Source organism: Bos javanicus, chromosome 3 (genome assembly GCF_032452875.1).
Source record: "Bos javanicus breed banteng chromosome 3, ARS-OSU_banteng_1.0, whole genome shotgun sequence".
In the NCBI taxonomy this organism is placed as follows: domain Eukaryota; kingdom Metazoa; phylum Chordata; class Mammalia; order Artiodactyla; family Bovidae; genus Bos; species Bos javanicus.
The window spans coordinates 77309657-77332256 of NC_083870.1; the positions used below are offsets into that span (position 1 = coordinate 77309657).

Consider the following 22600-nt stretch of genomic DNA (forward strand, 5'->3'; position numbering starts at 1 on the left):
TTAGAAATCTGTTTAGATACATCAAGAGGCATAAATCATGATAATCTGTTCATCTATCTTGTCATGGAAAGAAAGCATGAAGTTAATGAGTTGAAATCTCAAGGAACCTACTTCTTACCAGCTGTGAGACTAGGTTTAGTATCTTGTCTGTAATTGCCACAGATCTCTACATCTGTAAATAAGAAGATGTGTATGAAGGCAGGGAATTTATCTTCTGAAATACACCAAAGAAAGATAAGGTGGCCCTGCTTTAGCTGAGTACACAGGCAGGACGTATATAAAAATATCGTTAATAAAACAGCAGGATCTGGTAAAAATGTTAGGTAGTATTCATTGAGCACTTACTATGTGCTAGGCAATGCTCTGTTTTATATGCATATCTTGCCCCACTGACATGGTTGAGCTGGAACTTTGAGCTAAGAATCTTTGTCTTATTTGCTGTTTTCGTGTTTAAAGGTCTAGAGAGACTGAATGATCCTGAAAGCACCAATTTGGACCTCTTTAACTCGATAATTATATTTTCTTTAAAATCTGTGCTTTCTAAAAGCAGTGGTTTGGGGGACGAAACCTGGGGGTGGCTGTAAATTGACTAGAAGGTTTACAAATACCCATAAGGACAGGCATTGTGTTAGTCATTGTGGGCAAATCCATTCAGCCTAGAGCCTTCCGTCTGTATTTCCCTTTGTGAACTCTTTTGCTGAATGTCCCGTCATCCTTTGTGAGATGAGGTCCTGTTCATCCTGTCTGCTTTCACGACATAAATGTTTTAGGAACTCTCCACAGACTGGCTGGATTGTCTCTTTGGGCTATGAACAGATTGTGTGGGTGATGAGACAAGTAGGAAAAGACTCAGCAATCAAAACAGGGGGGTGGAAAGCTCTTTCTCTGGCTCTCAGAATGGAGCTTGGACACAAAGGGAACTTCGTTAATCATGCCTCCTTTGTAATCAGAATGGTGGAGGCATTTTTTAAAACCACTATTATTTTGTCCTCTGTCTCGTCTGAGTGAAACCAATTGTTAATAGCTAATCAAGGAGTTAAAAATTTCCCAGACATGGCCAGGCAGAATCAACTTCACTTGATAAAGTAGTGGGTGGATTCTGGTTGGAAAACCAAGTCAGGCTTCTTGCAGACATGGTGCTGACCTGATAGGATCTCCTTGTCCACGATCAACCTGGTTGCAGCTTTGTGCTTGGCAGAAAATTTCACCCATGTTTGGAAATGGGGAAGAGAGAAGCTTTAGGAATTTCGGTGAGTTAGGATTCAGTCACTTTGTAATACTAAGCAAATACCGAATGGACAGCTTCAAACATCTCAATTTACTGAGCAACTTGGACAACTTACTTGTTTAATCTTTCTGTAGTCCCTTTCTTAGAAATCAAAAGGGGATAATAATCTTTGCTCCCCACTTAATGGGTGCAAAATAATGAGAATGTAAATGCTTTGTGTGTCCTGGAGATGAAGAGATAGGGAGAATTCTCTTAGTGTTATTCATATTTAATATGGTAAGATGAATCAGTATATTTTTTTTTAACCTGTTATTATTTTAGCACCTCTTCCCTTTTACAAGGGAGGTTGTGTGCCTTAGCAGAAGTTGACTTTGTAACAGTTTCATTTTCCAAGACAGGTCCAACAAATTTACAGTGTGGCTGGTTTTCCAAGTGGAAAGTTTGAGGTTAGCTCTGTCCTATCCGTTCCCTGAATCTGGTGATGAATTGTTCATTGAGGCGTATCAAAGACAGTGAAGCCAAAGGCAGTATTAGCATTTAGAAGAAAGCTAATGAACTATTCTTCTAGTTGCTCCTTTGTTGTCATTCAGTCACTAAGTCGTTTTCAACTCTTTGCGACCCCATGGCCTGCAGCACGCCAGGTTTCCTTGTCTTTCACTGTCTCCCAGAGTTTGCTCAGATTCACGTCCATTGAGTTGGTGATGCTATCTGTCCCTTCTCCTCCTGCCCTCAGTCTTTCCCAGCATCAAGGTCTTTTCCAGTGAGTTGGCTCTTCGCATCAAGTGGCTAAAGTATTGGAGCTTCGGCTTCAGCATCTGTCCTTCCGATGAATATTCAGGGTTGATTTCTTTTAGGCTTGATTTCAGTCCAAGGGACTCTCAGAGCCTTTTCCTTACCTGGATGTTTTTTCTGTTTTCTTTAAAATACTGAATGGATTTTTGAAATCAATAGTGAGAGGTGGCTGAAAATTCCAAGGAAGATGTATTACAGTGTATCTTAGGATTGGAAAACAATCCTTTTGTTAAAAAAACCCTGCTGCACTATCCCGTGTTCATCTATTCAGAACAGAAAAAAGTCCCCCACAAGGCTTTCCTCTCTTAACCTATTTCACCTAAATGATATTTCCTTCCCAGGCAAGATTGGAGTCTGCCTTTCCTATTATAGCAATGAGCTACTGCTGGTGCTCTTCGCCTAATGGAGACCTCCAGCTTTCCCACCCTCTGTTTTCACTGGAATCTGAAATTTCCCAATGCTTTAGAAAAACAGAGATTGTTGTTTTATAAGGGGCCTGAGAATTTGTTGAGTCTAACCTTACCCACACTGGGACCTCCCCAACAGAGACAACCTCCCTGCCAGCATTTTTCCATTCCAGTGACAGTTGCTCAATAGACAATTAAAATTGTTTTATTTTTCAGTCTAGTTGAAACACTATGATGGTTAAATGTTCTTTCCTACAATTCAGTGAAAAACTGGCTTCCCTTACCAGATTGTATTATAATTCATTGTAATTTTCACTCATGAATCCTGGATTTTCCTTTTAGAATAACCTAGAACACGTGCTGCTTCCCTTTTGTTAGATGGTGACTTTTCAAATATTGAGTGGGCCAAAAAGTTCAAATATTGGGTTGGCCGAAAACTTCATTTGGGTTTTTTCCATAAGATGACTATATCATTTCTCTCTTTTGACTTTCTCTTTTCCAGGTGAAAACACCCTTTTCTGATAAGATTCCTTACCATACTTGTTTCTATATGGTGACTGTATTCTCAGTCAAGATTAAGTTTACTTCTGCTACCATGGCAACCAGATCCTGCTTGTTTCTACTTACAGGAAACCACCATTTTCCTGTTTTCAGCAGAAAATCCATAAATCAAAAATCAACTTATTAGTATCCTTAGAACAAACACATCTCTATTACTGGTGATCAGCTTAGTTCAGAGAACACTGAGTTCTATAACAATCTATGCACTGACCTCCCCATTTTAGCTCATGTAACTTATGCCAAATGTACCTGCCATATATGTCTGCATTGGTTTTTCTCGTTAGGAGAAACAGTGTGACCTAAGATAGAGACTCTGGGCCTGGATGGATTTAGGTTTAAACTCCAGCTCAACCATTTATTGGCTGTGACCTTGGTTGAATTATTTACATTTTCAGAGCCTTATTTTACTCATCTCTAAATGGAGATAATGATATTTACCACTTACTGCTGTATAAGAATGAAAATCAACCCAGTTAAATCCTCTGTTCTACTTCCTGGCACGTAAGAAATACTCAATGACTGGTAACTTTTATAATCATTTTTAATTTGTAGATGACAACCTGATGCATAATGCAGCCAGTCCAGCACGTAGGCAACTATGATGGTTATGGATTATTGAGGGCCTGGAATCCCTGAGTTGTAACCTCTGAAAAGGGAGTGTCACAAGTTGACTTAGCAGGGTATGAATTTTTCTTCTAAGTCTGAGGGGTTGGGATAAAACAGGAGTCCTCAACTAGGATTAATTTTGCCCCCCCCCCCCACCCCCCACAATCTCCACCTCCCCAGAGGATATTTGGCAATGTCTAGAGACATTTTTGATTTTCACTACATTCGAGAGGAGAGAAGATGCTACTGGCAACTAGTAAATAGAAGCCAGGGCTCCTGCCAAATACCCTATAGTGCACAGAACAGCCAGTCCCACAAAATTTATCAAGCCCAAAATGTCAATAGTGCTGAGGTGGAGAAATTCTGGAGTGGAGGGAAGGGTACAGGGTAGCCAGCAATATTAGGAGGGAATAGGCATGTGCAGCTCTCTGATTGTAAAGAGCTCAGACTTTGAACAAGATATTGAAATAAAATGATGATCTAGCATAGCTGTAGCTCAAACCTCATATGGTCAGCCCCTAACTTGCCATTCTAAAATGTCAGTCCTTTCCATCTTCCCAATGTTATGTGTTGTGTGCTAATTCAAAGTCCTGCCAAAGGTTTGTATGAAGTTTTTGCACCTGTTATCTTTTTTTTTTTTTAATGTTGCCCCTATTTAAAGACATGACTGACCTAACTGATCCATCTTGAGGGAGTGATTCTGTCAGAGAAATGGGCAATCCACCAAAAATGAATTTAAAATAGTATAATAACAAATTCTCTATTCATACTGTGAAACACAGTAAAGAAGACATAATCAGTAGCACTGCTTCTGGAAATCCCCCTTTTCTTTGATGCTTCTAACCTCTCTCTTCCAAAATACCCCTAAAACCTCCTCATGTAAAATTCTCTGTAATCCAAGCCCTTCTCTTATATTTGTCCCTTTTTTCTTGATTGTGTGTCATGAAAACTCAAAGAATCCATTTAGCAGCAATAGTGGGATGCTTGTTGGGGACCAGGTGAGGGCATGCAGCAGAGCAAGCAAGACCAGCATTGTCTTTATCTGCAGGGAGGAGGAGGGAAGACCTGCATTAATACTCTTGGCTATAGTTATTTTGTAATAATTTATGAAAATGTGAAAAGAGATGTTAAAATCTCATTTCGCTGAGGAAAAAATTAAGAGCTAGTTCTGTGTTCAAACAACACGCTACTTAGGATATCCCTGAGGTATTTCTTAGGGAAAGACATCTTAGATGTTCAAGTCAAAATTCTGATAGTATCCTCTCTGACTGTTGAGAGCCTCTGTTTTTAATGACCCAAGGTTCAGACCTTTTAGTTCTTTGAATGTTTAGATAAACACATCCCTGGAGGGAGGAGGGAGAGACAGGATAGAGAGCAAGGAGGATGTTGCCATCTCCCATCAGATTCTTCTTCACCATCTGCTAGCAGCATCCTTACTATCAATAGTTAACACTCATTAAGACCTCGCTATGTGCGAGGTACTGTGTGTGATCGACTCTTTTTATTGATTATTTTTATCTTTACAACAAACTTACGAAATGGGTTCTCTCAGCAAACTTTTCAAAGGAGAAACTGGCATTTTGTAAGGCTATTCAGTAAATAGCCCAGCTAAATTGCTAGTAAGTAATAGAGCTGGAATTTGATCCCAAGTTTTTCTGAGTCTAGAGCCCTCGCTTTTAAATTTTCTTATTCTGTTTTTGTAGATGCCTACAATAATCTAAAAAATCTTTCCAGTGAAAACATTTCCCTTGCTGCACAGTAATTGTTGCTTTCTCTTATGGAACTTTTTTTCATAAAGGGTAATCTGAATAAATTTTGAAATATATTAAGAACCCAGCAGTTTAAATGAAAATCTGAATGAATGTTATGAATTGATGTCTTGTTAGCAAATTTTGCCCATGATCTTTTGGCTTAGAGCATTGTTTGCCACGATTTCCATTTCTTCTGAATAATAGACTCAGCTCTGTTGAGCCTATCTCTATCATCCTGAAAAATAGAGGTTGGACATACTCCAGATTATTTCATTGTATTGGAATGTCTTTGTGTTGTGTTATACTGTGAGTGTATGGGCCATCAGCTAGAAGCTGGAATGGAGTTCTTTGTTTTTTTCCCTAAATGTTTTCATTATGAGTAGATTGGACCACCTTCCCATAGTATATATCATGCAGTATATTTCATTGTGCGGAATTCATCAGAATGAAATTTTACATATACAGTTGGCTCTAGCTTGGCCTTACTTTCTGGAATAGTTTGTTGATATCACCAGTTGTTGGAAGATAGAAAACACCCAGAGTCTATTTTGGCCTCAATAGGCAACACAAAGTGTAGGAGATTATAGTCTTTTCCTCTATCACATGTGAAAATAACAAGGCAAATGAGAGAAGGGGCTAGATGGATAAAGCATGGCAGCCTATAGTATCGGCTTATACATTGATTCTAATTTAAAAGGGTATGTTTTAACCTTGAAAAGAATGACTTTCACCGTAACATAAAATATATAAATCATCTTTAGAGTTGAAACATTTCTAAGTTAGGAGTGTCTAGCAGTAAAAACTGGAGAAGGCAATGGCACCCCACTCCAGTACTCTTGCCTGGAAAATCCCATGGACGGAGGAGCCTGGTAGGCTGCAGTCCATGGGGTCACTAAGAGTTGGGCACGACTGAGTGACTTCACTTTCACTTTTCACTTTCATGCATTGGAGAAGGAAATGGCAACCCACTCCAGTATTCTTGCCTGGAGAATCCCAGGGACAGAGGAGCCTAGTGGGCTGCCGTCTATGGGGTCGCACAGAGTTGGACACAACTGAAGCGACTTAGCAGCAGCAGCAAAAACATTGCCTTTTACAGTTGAGAGAACTGGGGGCTCAAGCTTGGTCGAATAGTTTGTCTGCTTAGTGGTATATCTAGCACTAGAAAGCCACAATTCCCATCCCTGGGATAATTTATTCCACAAAGATTCTTATCCTCAAACTTGTAATAATTCAGGAGTAGCAAGCCAATTTGTGGCCAGAGTTGAAGCTCTGAACATATGAAGAGTAGTCATAGAATGTAATGATGGAGGCCTTAAGGCAGTCTTTTCATCCCCATCCAATGCTCAGATGTCTTCTGCAATTTTTTGTTTTTTTAAAGATTTAGTTTATTTTTTGGCTGTGGTAGGTCTATATTGCTGCACCCGGGCTTTCTCTAGTCGCAGCGAGCAGGGGCTTCTCAGTGTGATGGCTTCTCTTGTTGGGGAGCACAGGCTCTAGGCGACCAGACTTCTGTAGTTGCTGCATGTGGGCTCAGTAGTTGTGGCATATGGGCTTAGTTGCTCCATGACATATGGGATCTTCCCAGACCAGAGATTGAACCAGTGTCCCCTGCTTGCAGGATGGACTCTTAACCACTAGACCGCCAGGGAAGCCGCCTCATCCTCTGTACTCTTTGCATTTACCAAGTGTTAGTAACAGGAGCATTCCTACTCACACAAGTGTTGGCAATTTTTTGTCTTCAACTGGTTAGGTCAACTTTAGACTGTCTAATTTTTATTGCTCTCAGATTTTCTTCCTTTGCACTTGCAACATTGGAACCACCTAGAATAATTCTAACTACTCTTTCAAATCTTAGTTATTTGTGTATTTGACCTTTTAGCTGTAACACCCCCACTTCATATAAACTGAGTTCTTTAATTTAATAAGCTTGATACTCCAGCTTCTATGTAGTCTGACTGTCATATGACATATCACTCAATTTCTTTTGAGCCCTCTCCTAGCAAATGGTATTGCCCATGCAAGGAACTTGGACATCCTTAACTTCTCTCTCTCACTCCCATTCCCTCAGAGTCTTTACCCTAACTAGATCTTCACTCCAGTCACAATTACATTTGCCTGTCACCATTCAGAAGCTCCATGTGTCATCTCAAGACTTCTGTATCATCCTGTGCTCCACAGTTCTTTCAATGTCAAGTCTTCCACTGCTTTTCTTTGCTACTCTTTTGAGAACTTTCATATGTAATTCATTGGACGAGAAAGAAAAACTCATTTAGATCCGCTAGGTAAATAGATCATACAGGCAGCAGGTTTCTGTCTGAGCTGTTTTGTAGATTTTGTCTCAAAAGTAGGATTTGATGCCTTTAAAAGGAAGTGCTTGAAATGTACAGGCAAGAATACTGGAGTGGGTTGCTATTTCCTTCTCCAGAGGATCTTCCTGACCCAGGGATTGAACCCACATCTCCTATGTCTCCCGCCTTGGCAGGTGGATTCTTTCAGTCTAAGATGTGAATATTTTATCTCATTTTGTCTCCAATTTTCTTTGCATTGTGCAGGCCTTGATCTCTTCAGGGCAGTGTTGGCAGGGTAAATAACTATCTTACCTTTGCGAACTTTAGTTTTCAGGAAATATGCTAAAGAGAGGCATCTAAACATGCTTCTATAATTTTAATATTGGCTGCAAACCCTTTGGAAGAAATTTTTCAAAAATTAGCATATTTTTTGCTTGTCTGCTATTTGTCTTATACACCTTCTTTTGATGTGTGAATTTACTTTTTTTCCTGTGGATCAGGGTGTGCATGTTTCAATTTAGGACAAGTACATTTTGATCCTCAAAATTCAGTATTCATTTCATATATAGGTTAATGAGGATCTGCATGAACCATCATGTGCTCAGTGGAAATGAGCATGTGTACCATTGTGAGGTTGGCATCACGGAAGGCAGCCGTGACTTCTTCCCAAACTCTCTCAATGGTAGTCTTAATTGTACTTTGGTATAAGTGGGCCATGGATGTGATACACCAAGGACATATTTAAATGATCTAATGGGTGTTTGATAAAAGCTTGTTAGATAAATCGAGCATAACAATGTGTTTATCATGACATAAAGACTTCAATGTAAATAGTTCACTTCAGGTTTGGAGGACCTATATATTCAGTCTCTATGCTTGATACTGTATAAGACTTGGTCCCCCCAGTGGAACTTATAACCTTATAACCCTATTTTGTAGGGTTCAGAAGCTATGTTTACAAATAAAGTAAAAGGCTCTAACAGAGACACAGACCAGGTGATATTGGCATCAGAGGTTGTGTAAGGATCATTTGTTGCTGATGGGAAATTGGTGGAGGCCTTAGATGCTGGCATGTTATAGGTGTTTAACAAATTGAATGAAGGAGATGGTACTTGAGCGAACACCTGGACCTGATGAAAATATTAAAATATTTAACCTGTATTTAGTGACTTTACCTCTTTTTTTTTTTGATTGTGCTGGGTCTTTCTTCCTGCACATTAGCTTTCTCTTTTTGCAGGGAGCGGGAGCTACTCTTTGTTGTGGCACTCTGGCTTCTCATTGCGGTGGCTTCTCTTGTTGCGGAGCATGGGCTCTGGGGCTCATGGGCTTCAGTAGTTGTGGCACAGGGCTTAGTTGCTCTGTGGCATCTGGGATCTTCCTGTGAACCCCTCCAGGGTTCAAACCTGTGTCCCCTGCATTGGCAGGTGGATTCTTAACCACTGGACCAAGCAGAGAAGTCCTATAGTGACTTTACTCAATTTTTGTTATTTCAGTGTTTTAAAAAACCCAATTCCTAAGAATGTGACCATTAAAATTTCAGTTTATCCTTAACATGTACCTCTACCTCCAGTTCTAAGGAATTCACAGAGTATAAAGTCCAGTTTTTCTTGAGTAATCAGGGAAGGGGAAATGATTATTCTTAGCATTTGTGAAATTCCAAATAAAGTCAGTAACAGACCTTGCTTGACCTTAGCCTAAACTTGTACTGTCCAACACTGAATTTTTGACCCTTTAGCATGTCCTGTACTTTTGTTCATTTCCTAAATGGGTTAGAATATGGAGAAAAATAAATCAGTAAACTCCATGACCCTCTTTATTGGACTCTAAGGTCTCCATTCCCTAATATCCTGCATGTATTAATACATTGTGACTTTACTGTTTTGTTGTCACTGAGAAAAACTTACTTAGTTCAGGCTCTTATCTATTCAGTTATTTCCTGAACGTTTCCATGGATGTGGTGGAGAGCTCGCCCTTTCCTGAGTCAAGTTGTGCCATTGTCTGTCTACCCAAATTGTCAGTGAATTCTTCCTTCAGTTGCTCTGAATTCAGCCTCTGCCTCTCATTTGTATCCTTGGCCCTTATTCTGCCTACGAGGTCTGTCACAGACTCTTCCATGGCAACTTCATCATGTGTTCCTTGAGTTAGATCTTCTCTAGGTGAAATATCCCAGACTGCTGGCCCAGAATTTGAGGTTAGAACTGAAACTCTAGTAAAATTAGTTTCAAGTGAGTTCAGTGCATTTTGGGAACCTGGTATTCCGTCACCGTTTTGTGGAACTTGGTGGAGGCCGTCTGTTGCTGCCTGTAGTCTTTCCAGATAAGCTGTCAGTAGTCTTAGGTAGGGCCTTGTCTGCAGAGCTCCTTATGGTCCTGCTCAGTCATCCTTAGCCATCATTCTGCTCTGCAAGTCACCTCTCAGGTACTAATAGGTAGTGAGAGCTAAGAAATAAACTGGCAATCGAGGCAATGTGGTGTATTAGAAGGAGCAGCAAATGTGAAGTGAAGACCAGGGTTCCAGTCCCAGCTGTGTCACTTACTGGTGGGAGAAAACCACCAATCTAATGCATATACAGCGGGGACCATTATAATGACAACTTGACCTGTTTAATAATCCAAGTGTCTGAAAGCCCTTTGTAAAATGCAGTGTGCAAGTCACATATTAGTTAGTGTTCATTTATTTTTAACATTGATAATATTGATAAAAGTAGAATATCTGTAATTTATAAAAATACATGTCTGATAATAATTATAGGTAATAAAAGTGTGAGATTATTATAGAGTGTAATACAGACTTCAGAACACAGCAGCTGTTTCTCCTAGAAGATTTAATTTGAGGGTTTTCTAACCCTAGAGTGTCACCCCACAGATGTGGTAGTGGCAAGCTCACCGGCTTGTAGAGCCAGCTGGCTAACTTCGTGTCTTCCCCACCCTAATACTCTGCCAGAGCAGCTTTGGGGGCCTCTATAGGGACTCTGAGAGATTTCCCACACAAGAGGTGGTTTGCCCTCCATGCTGGGTTTATGAGATCATAGCCAAGGTAGTAAATTATAAGATGCTATAATTCACTTTCCATAGGTGGTCTTGGCTGCATTCCACAGCCTTTTGGCTGAATAATGGCTGATTTTGACATACTGGCACAAAGTCAAAAATTCAGCCCAGATGACTGGTTTTGCCGAGTGATGAGCAATAGCATCAACAGATGAGCCATTTGGTTTTTCTTTGGAGGCCTTTTTTGTTCACTTCATGTGTGTTTAGTTTATAGTGTTCTGAGTATTTTTAAAGTGATGGAGAAACAGTAATTGTAGGTATTTTTCAGAGCTAGAGGTTAGAAATGGTGACTTGATATACTCTTGTCAAGCTTCTTAATTTAATCGCTCTTTGTTGCCAGACACCAAAGTTGAGGGTCAGTTTTTTAACCTGAATTCAGGATTGCTCCCCCAATTAGCATGTCTCATGGTTGGCAGATTTTATGTGCTAAACCTCTGGCAGGGCTCTTTATGTGCATTTTATTATTTAAAAAAAAAAAAAATAGTGGCACTAATCTTGAGCCTAAAGAAACTTCATGTTTACCACAGCATTTCAAATACTATGTAAGAATTTGGCTCAGTTTCCCAAAGCACTCTAATTTTTTTTTTCCTCTTGGTTCCAACACTCCTCAGTTCCACGGGATCCAAGCCAGGCAAATAATGGAAGCCAAGTGGTGCTTCATGTTTGCTGTGTAGATTCTGACAAATGTAGAGTAATTCTTCTATTCTTCAAAGCTGTTACATCTTTGGCTCCAGAACAATTGAGGTTGCCGGCTAAGCATTTAAAATCCTCTCATACTAAGATATAAACGTATACTTCTTTTCAATATTTTTTAAAAGAAAGAATGAATTGCACCAAGTGTTTGCTACAATTTATGAAACTTTGATGTTGAAATGTCATTTATTCATAAGTTTATGTTGCAGGGAGCTGTTTTAAAATACGTGCTTGAATTGTGTGTGTACAGTACAAACTACTTTGCATTCAACGCTGCTGTGTGGGGGGTGGTGTGTGTGTGTGTGTGTGTGTGTGTGTGTGTGTGTGTGTGTGTGTGTGTTGGTAGTGGCAGGTTAGTGTAGAGGATTGTTCTGCTATGTTTAAAAATTTAGCTTTCCTAGAACAGATGTTAGCATAATTAATTACTGCTTACTGAAAACTGCTGGCAAGAATGAATTACATATCACTTAGTGTACCCCATTACACGCACTAGGGCATAGCTAGGGTAATTCTGAAAATTACTTCCCCAGATCTTGGCCCTGCACATCCATTCTCAGTTCTCCAATAATTGAAATTGAATTGTAAAATAATATTTCACTTAGTAATCTAGTAAGAGTTAATTGGTCTGGTTGAAATATAGGAGAATTTTATCTTCAAAGTCAGTGGCAGAGGTAGAGTGTCTGACCATTATAACTTCAGAGCAATTTCAGTAAAGGAATTAACAGACTGAGTCAGTTAATTCCAAAGCACTAAGTCAGTTTAACACAAGTATTTACACTTTCTTTGGCTGAAAATTTTGAAGTGGTCATTATTATGAAACATTCTAAAACTGAGGTACATGTTGTGGTGGATACTAAAAAATCTTTTTTAGAAACTGACCTGGTGGGAACAGTAACTAGAATCAGCTCAAGGAATTATTAGTATCTGAAACCTCACAACTAGACCAGATAATATGATATGGCTACTTTGGCCCCATGGCATATGCCACATGTATCTTTTTTAACTAGAATTAATGTAGGTTTCTGAATTTGAGAAAGATAGATACAGTCTCTGAGGGAACTCTATTTAATACATTTAAATGCTAATTTCTAAATTTAGCTAGATTCCTTTATGTTAAATAAGTGTGTTTTTTTTGGTGGGGGGCCTTTGAATAAAAATTGTGTTGTATAAATAACAGACATTCATCTGGTCTCCTCGGTTTCTGCCACTTCTGTACCTCTTTCCCTCATGCCCTTTCTTGGGAGGGAATCAAAGAATTCTAAGCAAACCCAGGAATTGTCCAATGGTCTTAAATGCCTAATGCATTTCTTATAAATTCTCATTTAGGCAAGCATAGATATTCAGATAAGCAAAGCTTAGAACCAATTTGAGTATATAATCTTTTATAAATGTCTTATACATACCATTCATAGCCAGGCAGTGGAAGTTTTCTTTATATTACAAAGTAGAATGGATATTGAGCCATTTAGCATTGTGTCAGTAGTTCAGGAGAAAGTTGTGGGGGCCTAAGTTATCCAGCTATTGCATTTATTCTCTACTTTTAACATACAGACATAGACCAAGTAATTTTAATGCCCCAAACATTAATTCCATCCTTTTAAATCAGCTTCAACTCCTTTTTAAAAGTAAAAGTTTAATATTCACTAGTAAACCAAAATCTTTCGGGGAACAAAAAGAATAAATGGGATTATAAAAAATTGATAAATCAATTATTCATGTTTATAGAGGTACAGAGATCATGACAGCAGATTTTGAATTAAGACTAGATTTTGAGAGTTAAATCAACCTCCCTCTTGAGTCAGTAGAAAGTATCTGTAGCAGTTGTCTGTATGTTTTTATTAAAAAAAGTTTTGTCCAGCTTTATTGAGATGTAGTTGACATACAGCACTGTATAAGTTTAAGGTGTATAGCATAATGATTTGACATACATCATGAAATGATTGTGTTTTTAAATCAGTGTATATTTTTTTTTTTTCATTTTTGTTAGCTGGATGCTATTATAAAAATTCTCTAAAATATTTCTGAAATGGTTGACTATTTTTAATTAAAATCGTTACTTTTTCACTTTGAGGGGTTCTGGTTATTAATGCTTGTAAACATGAATTATCCCTTTAACTGGTCTAGTTTCCATATTCCTTCACCTTGAAACCCAAAGCAGATTAATCTTGAAATATCATTTTGGTTGCAATGAAGACAGTCTTCCTCTCATTCAGTGAAGGCTATTCCTGATAATGGAGACTGCAAAGCTCTCTGGGACACCCTGTTCAAGCTACCTTGTAGCTACCTACAAGATATCAGCCTGTCTTAGAAGGAAAGATTCCCCCACCTCAAATAAAAATTCTGTTGTTTGTGGGTCTCTTCTTTATGTTGCTGTGTAAGTGAAGCTGAGACTCATGGGAGCAGAAGCCAAGGCCCTCAAGAGAACTGTACCACTGGTCAGAAAAAGCCAAGGGCTGTAACAAGGCTGGTGTGGTCCAGCATTTTCACTTATTAAATGATCAGTTTTTAAATTTAATCCTCAAACACAGACCATACAATTAGCCTTCAGTATCTGCAGATCAACCAGAGATTGGTCTGCTGATCAGGAGGACTGACCATACTGTGTCATTTTATACAAGGGACTTGAGCGTCCTCAGAATTTAGTATCTGTGGGGGTTGTGGAAGTAATTCTTAGTGGACACATAGGGACGGCTGCACTGTGATTTTCTAGATATCTTCTGACCCAGCGCTCGCTCTTCTTCAGTGCTTCCCCACTCCTGTCCCCTTTTCCACCGGCTAATGAACACCTGCTCTCTTTGAAGTTGAAGTCCAGGCCTCAGGCAAGCAGCTTTCCCAGCCCTCTTCACAAATGATGCATCCTGTGCAAACATCTGTAAGGGCACGTTTCAATCAGGATGTACTTCTCTGCCAACTACTCAGCCTCCCACACTCGACTGTGTGAGCAACTCAGGCTCTGGGGCTGTCATTTGTCTCTATCTTTAGGTAGCACAGTGCCCACATAATAGTAATACTTCTAGATAATTGCTAAAGGAATCTTCTTTATTTGTAATAAAGCAAAGAAATAAATAGTCTGTGTTGGCTTAAATGGAGACCATGTGTCATGTCAGCATGTTGTTTTAATTTTATTTTAACTTTTCTAGGAGGCAACCAAGTCTTGTATCTCTGTCTAACTCTCTAATTATAGGGTTTGGCGGGAGTAGGGGCTAATGATTTGATGTTGAGTCAACTTTGAGCATGATAGCGGTAGTGGTTGGCCAGATAGCAATTTGTAAACTGGACAGCCATTTGAGATGCCATAACAGGAAGCTGACTGGAGTCAATGAATATTCTTCCAAAAGAAGTACAGGTTTAGTCATTGTTCACTTGAGTTTTTCTTCAAGGTTACATTGTAATGGTGACTGGAATTTCTGTCTCATTCTAGTGAATTCATTTCTCCTACCTTCCAAATATCCAACTATTGCCCTTTCTCAGGTAATGTCAGGGTAAATATAGTATCACCACAGCTATAATTACTTTTTCCTATAATTATTTATGTATTGTCTGTTTCCCCCATTATTTTTACATTCCACGTGGCCGGTGTCTATTAGGTTCACTTAAGTACTTCATGTATAGTTAGGTACTCAAGACATATTTGGTGAATGCAATATGACCCTGAGTAATATATGTCACTGAAAGGTCACCAACTTGTTTTGTTTGTTGTGTTTGTTCAGTTTTCCACAGCCTTGAATTAGAAGTCTTATTGATTTCCTATCACTTAATTAAAGGTTGTATAGTGTCAGATTTCACAGTTCTCCATTATAGCAGAGAGGTGGAGGCCAAAAGTACTGTGTTGAAATACAGATTTAAAAAATAGAAAATACAGCTTATGTTTGACATGGTAAAGAGGACTGGCCTTAAAATGGGGTGGTGTTTTCAAAGAGTAGCTTGTGAAGGTATTTTCAAAGAGTAGCTTTGGTGCCTTCCTGTGAGAGTGGTATTAACCCACATAGACTAACCAGTCCACAGTGCCTGGACATATTCATTTGGGGCCTGATTGCTCTACTAAATTGTACTGATGTGGAAGTAGCTTTAGGCCACTTGTTTTCAACTAAATGCTATACGGATGGGTAGAGGGGACATTTAAAATGTGTACCAAGGCAGCTGGGTGATATTACATTACTATCCTAGGAATACTGAGGAGTGGTTATTTTTAGCTTTCACCTGAGCAAACATGACTCAGTTTGTTGACCTGAATCCATCCAGCCCCCTTCTTAAATACACAAACTATTAATCCCTAAAACCACGCTGGTGACTAACTGAGGCCTTCCTTATGTATAACTGTTGGTTAGTCAACTGTGGCTTGTTCAAAGGTTACAGATAATTTCAGCTTCTCCCATCTCATTCTTTTCTCTTACGATAAAATCTTTCACAATTCTAAAACAATTTAAAGACAGAAATCAGAGTTCTTTTGATTTTTAAACACTGTTTGGGGACCTGCGTAGTCACAATTTTGGCCATAGCTGATGAAAACACCTGCTACAGTAGGCAGCCAGCTGGTAGCTGTAGACTTTGTTTTTGGTTTACATTGATATGCTTTCTACTTAAGAAACACTTTGAAATTCACTTTTAGCTGGAGTAGGAAGTAGTCTTGAACTGTAAATATATTATTCAGGAAACATTACTCTGTTTAACTATCAGGATGTCTGTTTACTTTCTCAAACAAGTGTTTTGCCTTTTGAGCACTCCTAGAAATGGAAAATGTTGAATTATCTTCAGGTTTTTAAAGTTATGCAGAAGCTTTTTTTAGACTAGATTTATTCAAGTGGAGAAAAATACTTGTGATTCTCATATAGCTTGGGATGCACTTGTGGCTTCTCCAAGTTCTGATGCTTATGAAAATATTAGTATTCCTGGGATGTTTTTCTCTATGCAAGAAACACTAGACTAATGAAAGAATGAAAATAATTCAGGCTGCTACCAAGGCAGGCGTTCACCATGTCCATTAAAAATGCAGCCTTTGTGCCCGTAAAGTGTTCAGCTTCTCTGTTATTAAAGTTTGGAATGTGGGTTTGGAGGTTAACTAGGAACTCAGATAGTTATTTTTCATTTTGGTCTAAGAAGAGAGTGACTTGTTTTTCAAAAGGATTAAAAAAAAAGAAATGAAAAAAGGTTAGGTTCATTTTGGAAGAATAGAAGTTTTAAAATGTAGTAACTGTTTTCTGCAGCAAATAGTCAGTTTGAGTATGTTAGCCAAAAATAGAATTCATGACTTTTGTCTCCCTGTTTATACCTCTAACCACATTAAAAGGAGTTTAGTTAAATGTGCCGCTTGGTCTTTATAATGTCGGTGGGCTATTTAGCTGAGTCAAGATGACCAAAGTTTGATCGATTCATATTTCTAATAAAAAGTAAGATGTCTGATTTCAGATGGATTAGGTATAAAATGTCTTCATGATACATTTTGAGTTTTAAAGAAAAACTTCTCTGGTTTGAATTAGTGACGGCTCTGTGTTGCAGTATTCAGGATACTGCATTGAAGGACTTACAGCTAGAGTTCAGCAGTGCTATGTTTTCTGATAAGTTTTAGTAGGCATTATCCCAACTTTCTGGGAATATAACGTTTTACTACTCAAAATTTACCATTAGGATGGATATTTAGGGATAGAAAAATGTGTTTTTGAGTATTAGAAGCAGGGCAAAGTATTAATAATAAATAATACACACTCTTTAGTCATAAATGATTTTTTTCTCTTACTCTACATATTCCTCTAATTGCTATTTGATCTCTTCCAAATAAGAGATGATTTCTGTTCGTTAAGTGTCTGAAAGCACAGTAGGTCAAGTATCATATGTACCAAATTAAACGTATTTAAACCGTGAACATAAACCATAATTTATGTTTTCCTTTCACTACTTTCAGAGAAAAGTTTTATAAATAGATTTAAAAATATATTGTAATAGAAGGATCTACATGAAAACAATGAAAATTTTCAGAGATATCAAAATGGACTCATTTATTAGAAAAGTAATCTCTGTTCTTGGGTGGAAAAACTAAGTGTTGGGAAAGGAGGCTGACTTTGTCCACATTAATTTATAGAGTTAATATAATTTCAGTCAAATCCAGCAAAAAAATACAAATATTAGGTGGAGTAGGGGAGGGGTTTTACTCTATCAGATATTGATATAAACCATCCATTTACATGATTTAAAATCATGTTGGTTGGGCCATGAATTTAAAGCTCAATACATGGAAAAAGAGAAAAAAGTACAGTACATGGAAAAGAGTAGGTTGTCCAGAAAAAATCTATTGGTAAACATAAGACAAAGGTGCTGCCATAAATCAACAAAAGAGAAGCATTTGTTCAGTAAGCAATAATTTAAAGATTTAGAAAAATAAAAATAGATTTTCACCTCATCCCTAGTAGCAAACCAAATTTCAAGTGGATCAACTAAGCGACTTTAAAAAATGAAATTGTTAAAAATAATAGAAAGTAATAAAGGTGACTACTGAATCTGGAAATTAGAAAATCTCTCTATATACAGAAGAGTGGAAAAAATATAAAGGAGAGATTATATATGAAATCTGGAACTTCTCTGTAGTATTAAAATGTGCCATAAACAAATTAAGGCAGCAGCTGGAAGAGCTGAGGTAAATTACTAACAAAACATATTAGGCAAAGAATTATTCTTATTTACAGACAAACTTTTTGGACCAAGGGGCTTGGGTGTAAGTAAATTAAATTGGTATATCACATGATTATTTTGCAACCACTAGAGGAAAATTTTTAATTATATAGAAAATACTTACATGTAACAGCTAAAATTTTGTATTTTTTCATGTACTTTCAAGCACTGTTCTGAATACTTTTCATATGTTAACTTGTTTAATGTATATAGTGACTCAGAGTTAGTTACTACTATGATTGCCATTTAAGAGATAGTAAGAGTAATATGCACACAGGTTTAGAAATTCACCCCTAACTTTGCTAGCTTGAATTAATGGTGAGACGACCAGAAATGACGGAGCCAGGCGGGTTGGCTCCACAGGGTGTGTTATTTACCACTGTGCTACTTTGCTTTGCTAAGTGAATAGAAAAGAAAACGCTACAAAACTATGTATGGTATGACCCTATTTTATAAAAACATGTTAATATTAGTATGTATTTTAAAGTTATGCAAATTAATTCCTCTCTGAATTTTTATCTAAGTATACAGTGATAGAAAGAAACATAATATTTTGATATTTTTACAGCAGTGGTTCCTTCTCTCAAGTGGGATTTTGGGTAAATGTTGTTTTGAACTTCAACATTTCTGTATTTTGCAAATTTTCTTTTATAGTGATATGGCCATTTTATAATTACAAAATTGTGTTGTTAATGTTCTATCAAATTAAATGATCCCTCTCAAAATGCAGGGATCATATTTTAGTATATCCTTCAAGTGTCAAGTCGGTGTTTGGGTTCCCAGTCTCTGATAGGTACCTTCAATGGGATCCCAAAGTCAAAATAATTCTTTCTCTCAATCAAAAGAAGTGTTGTAAAATTTCAGTGTAGAAAAGCCTCAAAAACCAACCATCTTGATTGAATTTTATTTTATTTTATTTTTTAACTTTACAATATTGTATTGGTTTTGCCATATATCAAAATGAATCTGCCACAGGTATACATGTGTTCCCCATCCTGAACCCTCCTCCCTCCTCCCTCCCCATACTATCCCTCTGGGTCGTCCCAGCGCACCAGCCCCAAGCATCCAGTATCGTGTATCGAACCTGGACTGGCAACTCGTTTCATATATGATATTATACATGTTTCAATACCATTCTCCCAAATCATCCCACCCTCTCCCTCTCCCACAGAGTCCAAAAGACTATTCTATACATCAGTGTCTCTTGATTGAATTTTAGAAGCCAGCCAGCTTATTTCTCAGATGAGGATCCTGAAGCGATATATTTTGTTTAACCAATTTATTCCAAATTACCTGAGAGTAAGTCATTCGACCATGCCTCAGACCCCAGGTTTCCTGACTTCAGGCACTGTTCTGTGAAGCCCCAGTGCCTTCCAAGCCTTCAGGCAGGTGAAAGTGAAGCATAGTTGATTATTGTGACATTTATTTGGTGTGAGGAGGTAACCGAACAAAACTGGCTACACATGTTTTCAATCACCAGTTATTTATTGAAAGAATACAATGAGAAGGCTCTCGGGTATACTTTATGACACCTCTAGAGATCACTGAAGGATCCTCACCTGGATTTGGGAGATCTCTTGGTATTAATAGGGCTTCCAGGTAGCTCAGTTGGTAAAGAATCCGCCTGCAATGCAGGAGACCCTGATTTGATTCCTGGGTCGGGAAGATCTGCTGGAGAAGGGATAGGCTACCCACTTCAGTATTTTTGGGCTTCCCTGGTGGCTCAGCTGGTCAAGAATCCACCTGCAATGCGGGAGACCTGCGTTTGATCCCTGGGTTGGGAAGATCCCCTGGAGAAAGGAAAGGCTACCCGCTCCAGTATTCTGGCCTAGAGAATTCCATGGAGTGTATAGTCCATGGGGTCACAAAGAGTCGGACACGACTGAGCAACTTTTACTCACTTCGTATTAATAGGCTTCCCTGGTGGCTCGGACAGTAAAGAATATGCCTGCAACCCAGAGGCCAGGCTCTATTCCTGAATCGGGAAGATCCCCTGGAGAAAGGAAATCTTGCCTGGAGAATTTCATGGAGAGAGGAGCCTGATGGACTTACAGTCCATGGGAGTCGCAAAGAGCTGGATACAACTGAGGGACTAACACTTGGTATTAATGAGCCTAAGTTATGGAAGGCAGTGTGAAAAATGGAGAGAGGACAGTAGTGGAAAGAATGTTAGGCAGAATTAGGCACTTACATGGATGATTCTTTTAAAACAGAAAAACATTCTCTTTTCAGCTCCAGGACCCACAACGGCAGTATCCTACATGTCAGTGAAATGTGTGGATGTCCGTAAAAACCATCACAAGGCAAAATGGTTAATGCCTTGGGGACCCAACCAATGTGACAAGATCCGAGACATCGAGGAAGCAATTCCAAGGGAAATTGAAGCCAATGACATTGTGTTTTCTGTCCACATCCCCCTCCCTTCCATGGAGATGAGTCCTTGGTTCCAGTTCATGCTATTTATCCTGCAGCTGGACATTGCATTCAAGCTGAACAACCAAATCAGTAAGTGCACTCTCCCTACCCCTCTCCTATCTTGGGGAATTTCTCTCTTCAGGCTTTTCAGAGTCAGGTATAATAGGAGTGAAATAATAGTGTTACTGGTGACAATTATTGACTACTTTCTACTTACTAGATGCGTTTCTGAGTGCTCAACCTGAATTAACCCATTTTATCTTCCTACCAGTTCCTAAAGGTGGGTCTTATTTCACTTTCCAGAGAGAAAACTCAGGCATCAGTGAGGTTGCCCAAAGTCAGAAAGCCAGAGAGTGGAAGAGCTGGAATTCAAAGCCAGGCAGCCTGGCTTAGGAGCCCTGCTCTAGCCAAGTTCCATTGCCTTAGTGCCACAAGGGAGCTCACCCAGTGGAGTGATTTGAGAATTTCTGAAAGGTCCCATGTTTCCAAATGTCTTTTCTGGTGAGGCTTTGAATTAAGCCATTGCCTAAGAAAAATATACCTGTCAAAATGGGAGCACCAACCCAGGAGCTCCCATTTTCCCATAAAATCAGGTTATTTTTCTAGTTTGCTCAGTTGTGATTCAATTCTCTGAGGGCATGAGGTATATCAGCATTTTGTGAGAGGGAGATTGGTGATTTTTGAGAGGCAGATTCACTTGTGACATCTGGGAATAGTATAGGGAATTTGTCCATGGATTAGAGCACTTTTTTAAATTCTAATTTTCTTGTATCAGAAATTATTGTGATACATAAGTATGTTAATTTTACTCCCCTTAGGAGTTAGAACAGTATATATGCCTGATTGACATTTTATCTGGAACAGATTATGCTGAGATCATTTTTCAAAATGTAATTCTATCCCTAATTCATTCACTCTTTTACTCATTAATTCAGACTGCTTTTGAGTACCCACTGCTACCACACACTGAACTGATGGCTGGACATGTAGATACATATGAAAACACTCTCCTTCAAGGGGCTTACAGTGGAGATGCCAGGCAAATAATCAATCATTACAGTACAGTGTCCAAAGTATACCCAGGAGCTGTGGGAGTATGAAGAGAAGGCTTTAGAGCAGAGAAAGGGAAGTCTGCCTTGGCATACACACATATACATGCGTGCACTTGTGTGTGTGTAAAGGTGAGCAGACAGATCTTTGAGGTGAGTATTAACGAGTGAAAATTCTGACAAGGAATTGGAGATGAGGGTGGGTGCAAGTGGAAGATCATTTTCTTTTAATTTAGTTTATTTTGGATTTTTTATTTTTTTTTTTTTTTGGCTGTGCTGCATCTTAGTTGTGGGATGTGGCATCTTCAATCTTTGTTGCAGCATGCAGGATCTTTATTTGCAGCATGCGGGATTTAGTTCCTTGATCAGGGATCAAACCTGGGCCCACTGCGTTGGGAGTGCAGTGTCCTAGCCACTGAACCACCAGAGAAGTCCCTGGAAGAGCATTTTAGCTAGAAGGAGTGATTGATGTGCACTTGGACCTTCATATTAATAACAACTGACACATTCAAGTGGTACTTCCTATTATTCCTACTCTCTTGCCTATTGACTTGCTTGCTCATTCATCATTTGTGTAACGCATTTATTCATTAAAATTTACTAAGTTTCAACCATGTGTTAAGTACTAGATACAGAAGATACAAGATTGAAGAAAGCACTAGGGAAGAAATGGTTGAGAAACAGATCCTTAAACATATGATTAAGAAAGCTAAGTGCTATAATGAGAGGAGTATACAGTATAATGTTTGAGCTTCAGGAAGGGAAATTTGCTATGAGGTTAAAAACGGAGACTAAAACTAATGTGTATACCTTGAGGTTTGGGTTTTTGTATTCCTAGTTCCCAGAATGTATTCAAGAAAAGGAGAATTAGCATCATTAGAGGAGCCATGGGAAGCTGACATGGGTAGATTAACTGATTTATGTTCTGATGTGAAGGTCAAGGACACAGTACTCTGTTATCTGGGCTGGTTGCCTGTTGTGTATTTCCATATAATGTTCCCAGACAGACTCCTAACTCTAAGGGTAAAGGAAATGATTTACTCTGTAATAGAAATTAAATAATTGCTCTGTATTGGCTGTAGTAGTGCTGGGTAACAAAT

General features: G+C 38.6%; 1 protein-coding gene across 5 annotated transcripts in view; it reads left to right on the forward strand.

Annotated features, from left to right (window-relative positions):
• Window positions 1-22600, forward strand: part of WLS (Wnt ligand secretion mediator) — a 116523-nt gene that overhangs the window by 20457 nt on the left and 73466 nt on the right. For 3 of the 5 annotated variants that reach the window (XM_061411634.1, XM_061411635.1, XM_061411633.1), the window contains exon 2: window positions 20269-20541. The exons of the other annotated variants lie outside the window; for them this stretch is intronic. In XM_061411634.1, coding sequence (XP_061267618.1) covers window positions 20269-20541 — 273 coding nt within the window. The remainder of the gene's footprint in view (window positions 1-20268; window positions 20542-22600) is intronic. 5 annotated transcript variants of the gene reach the window in all.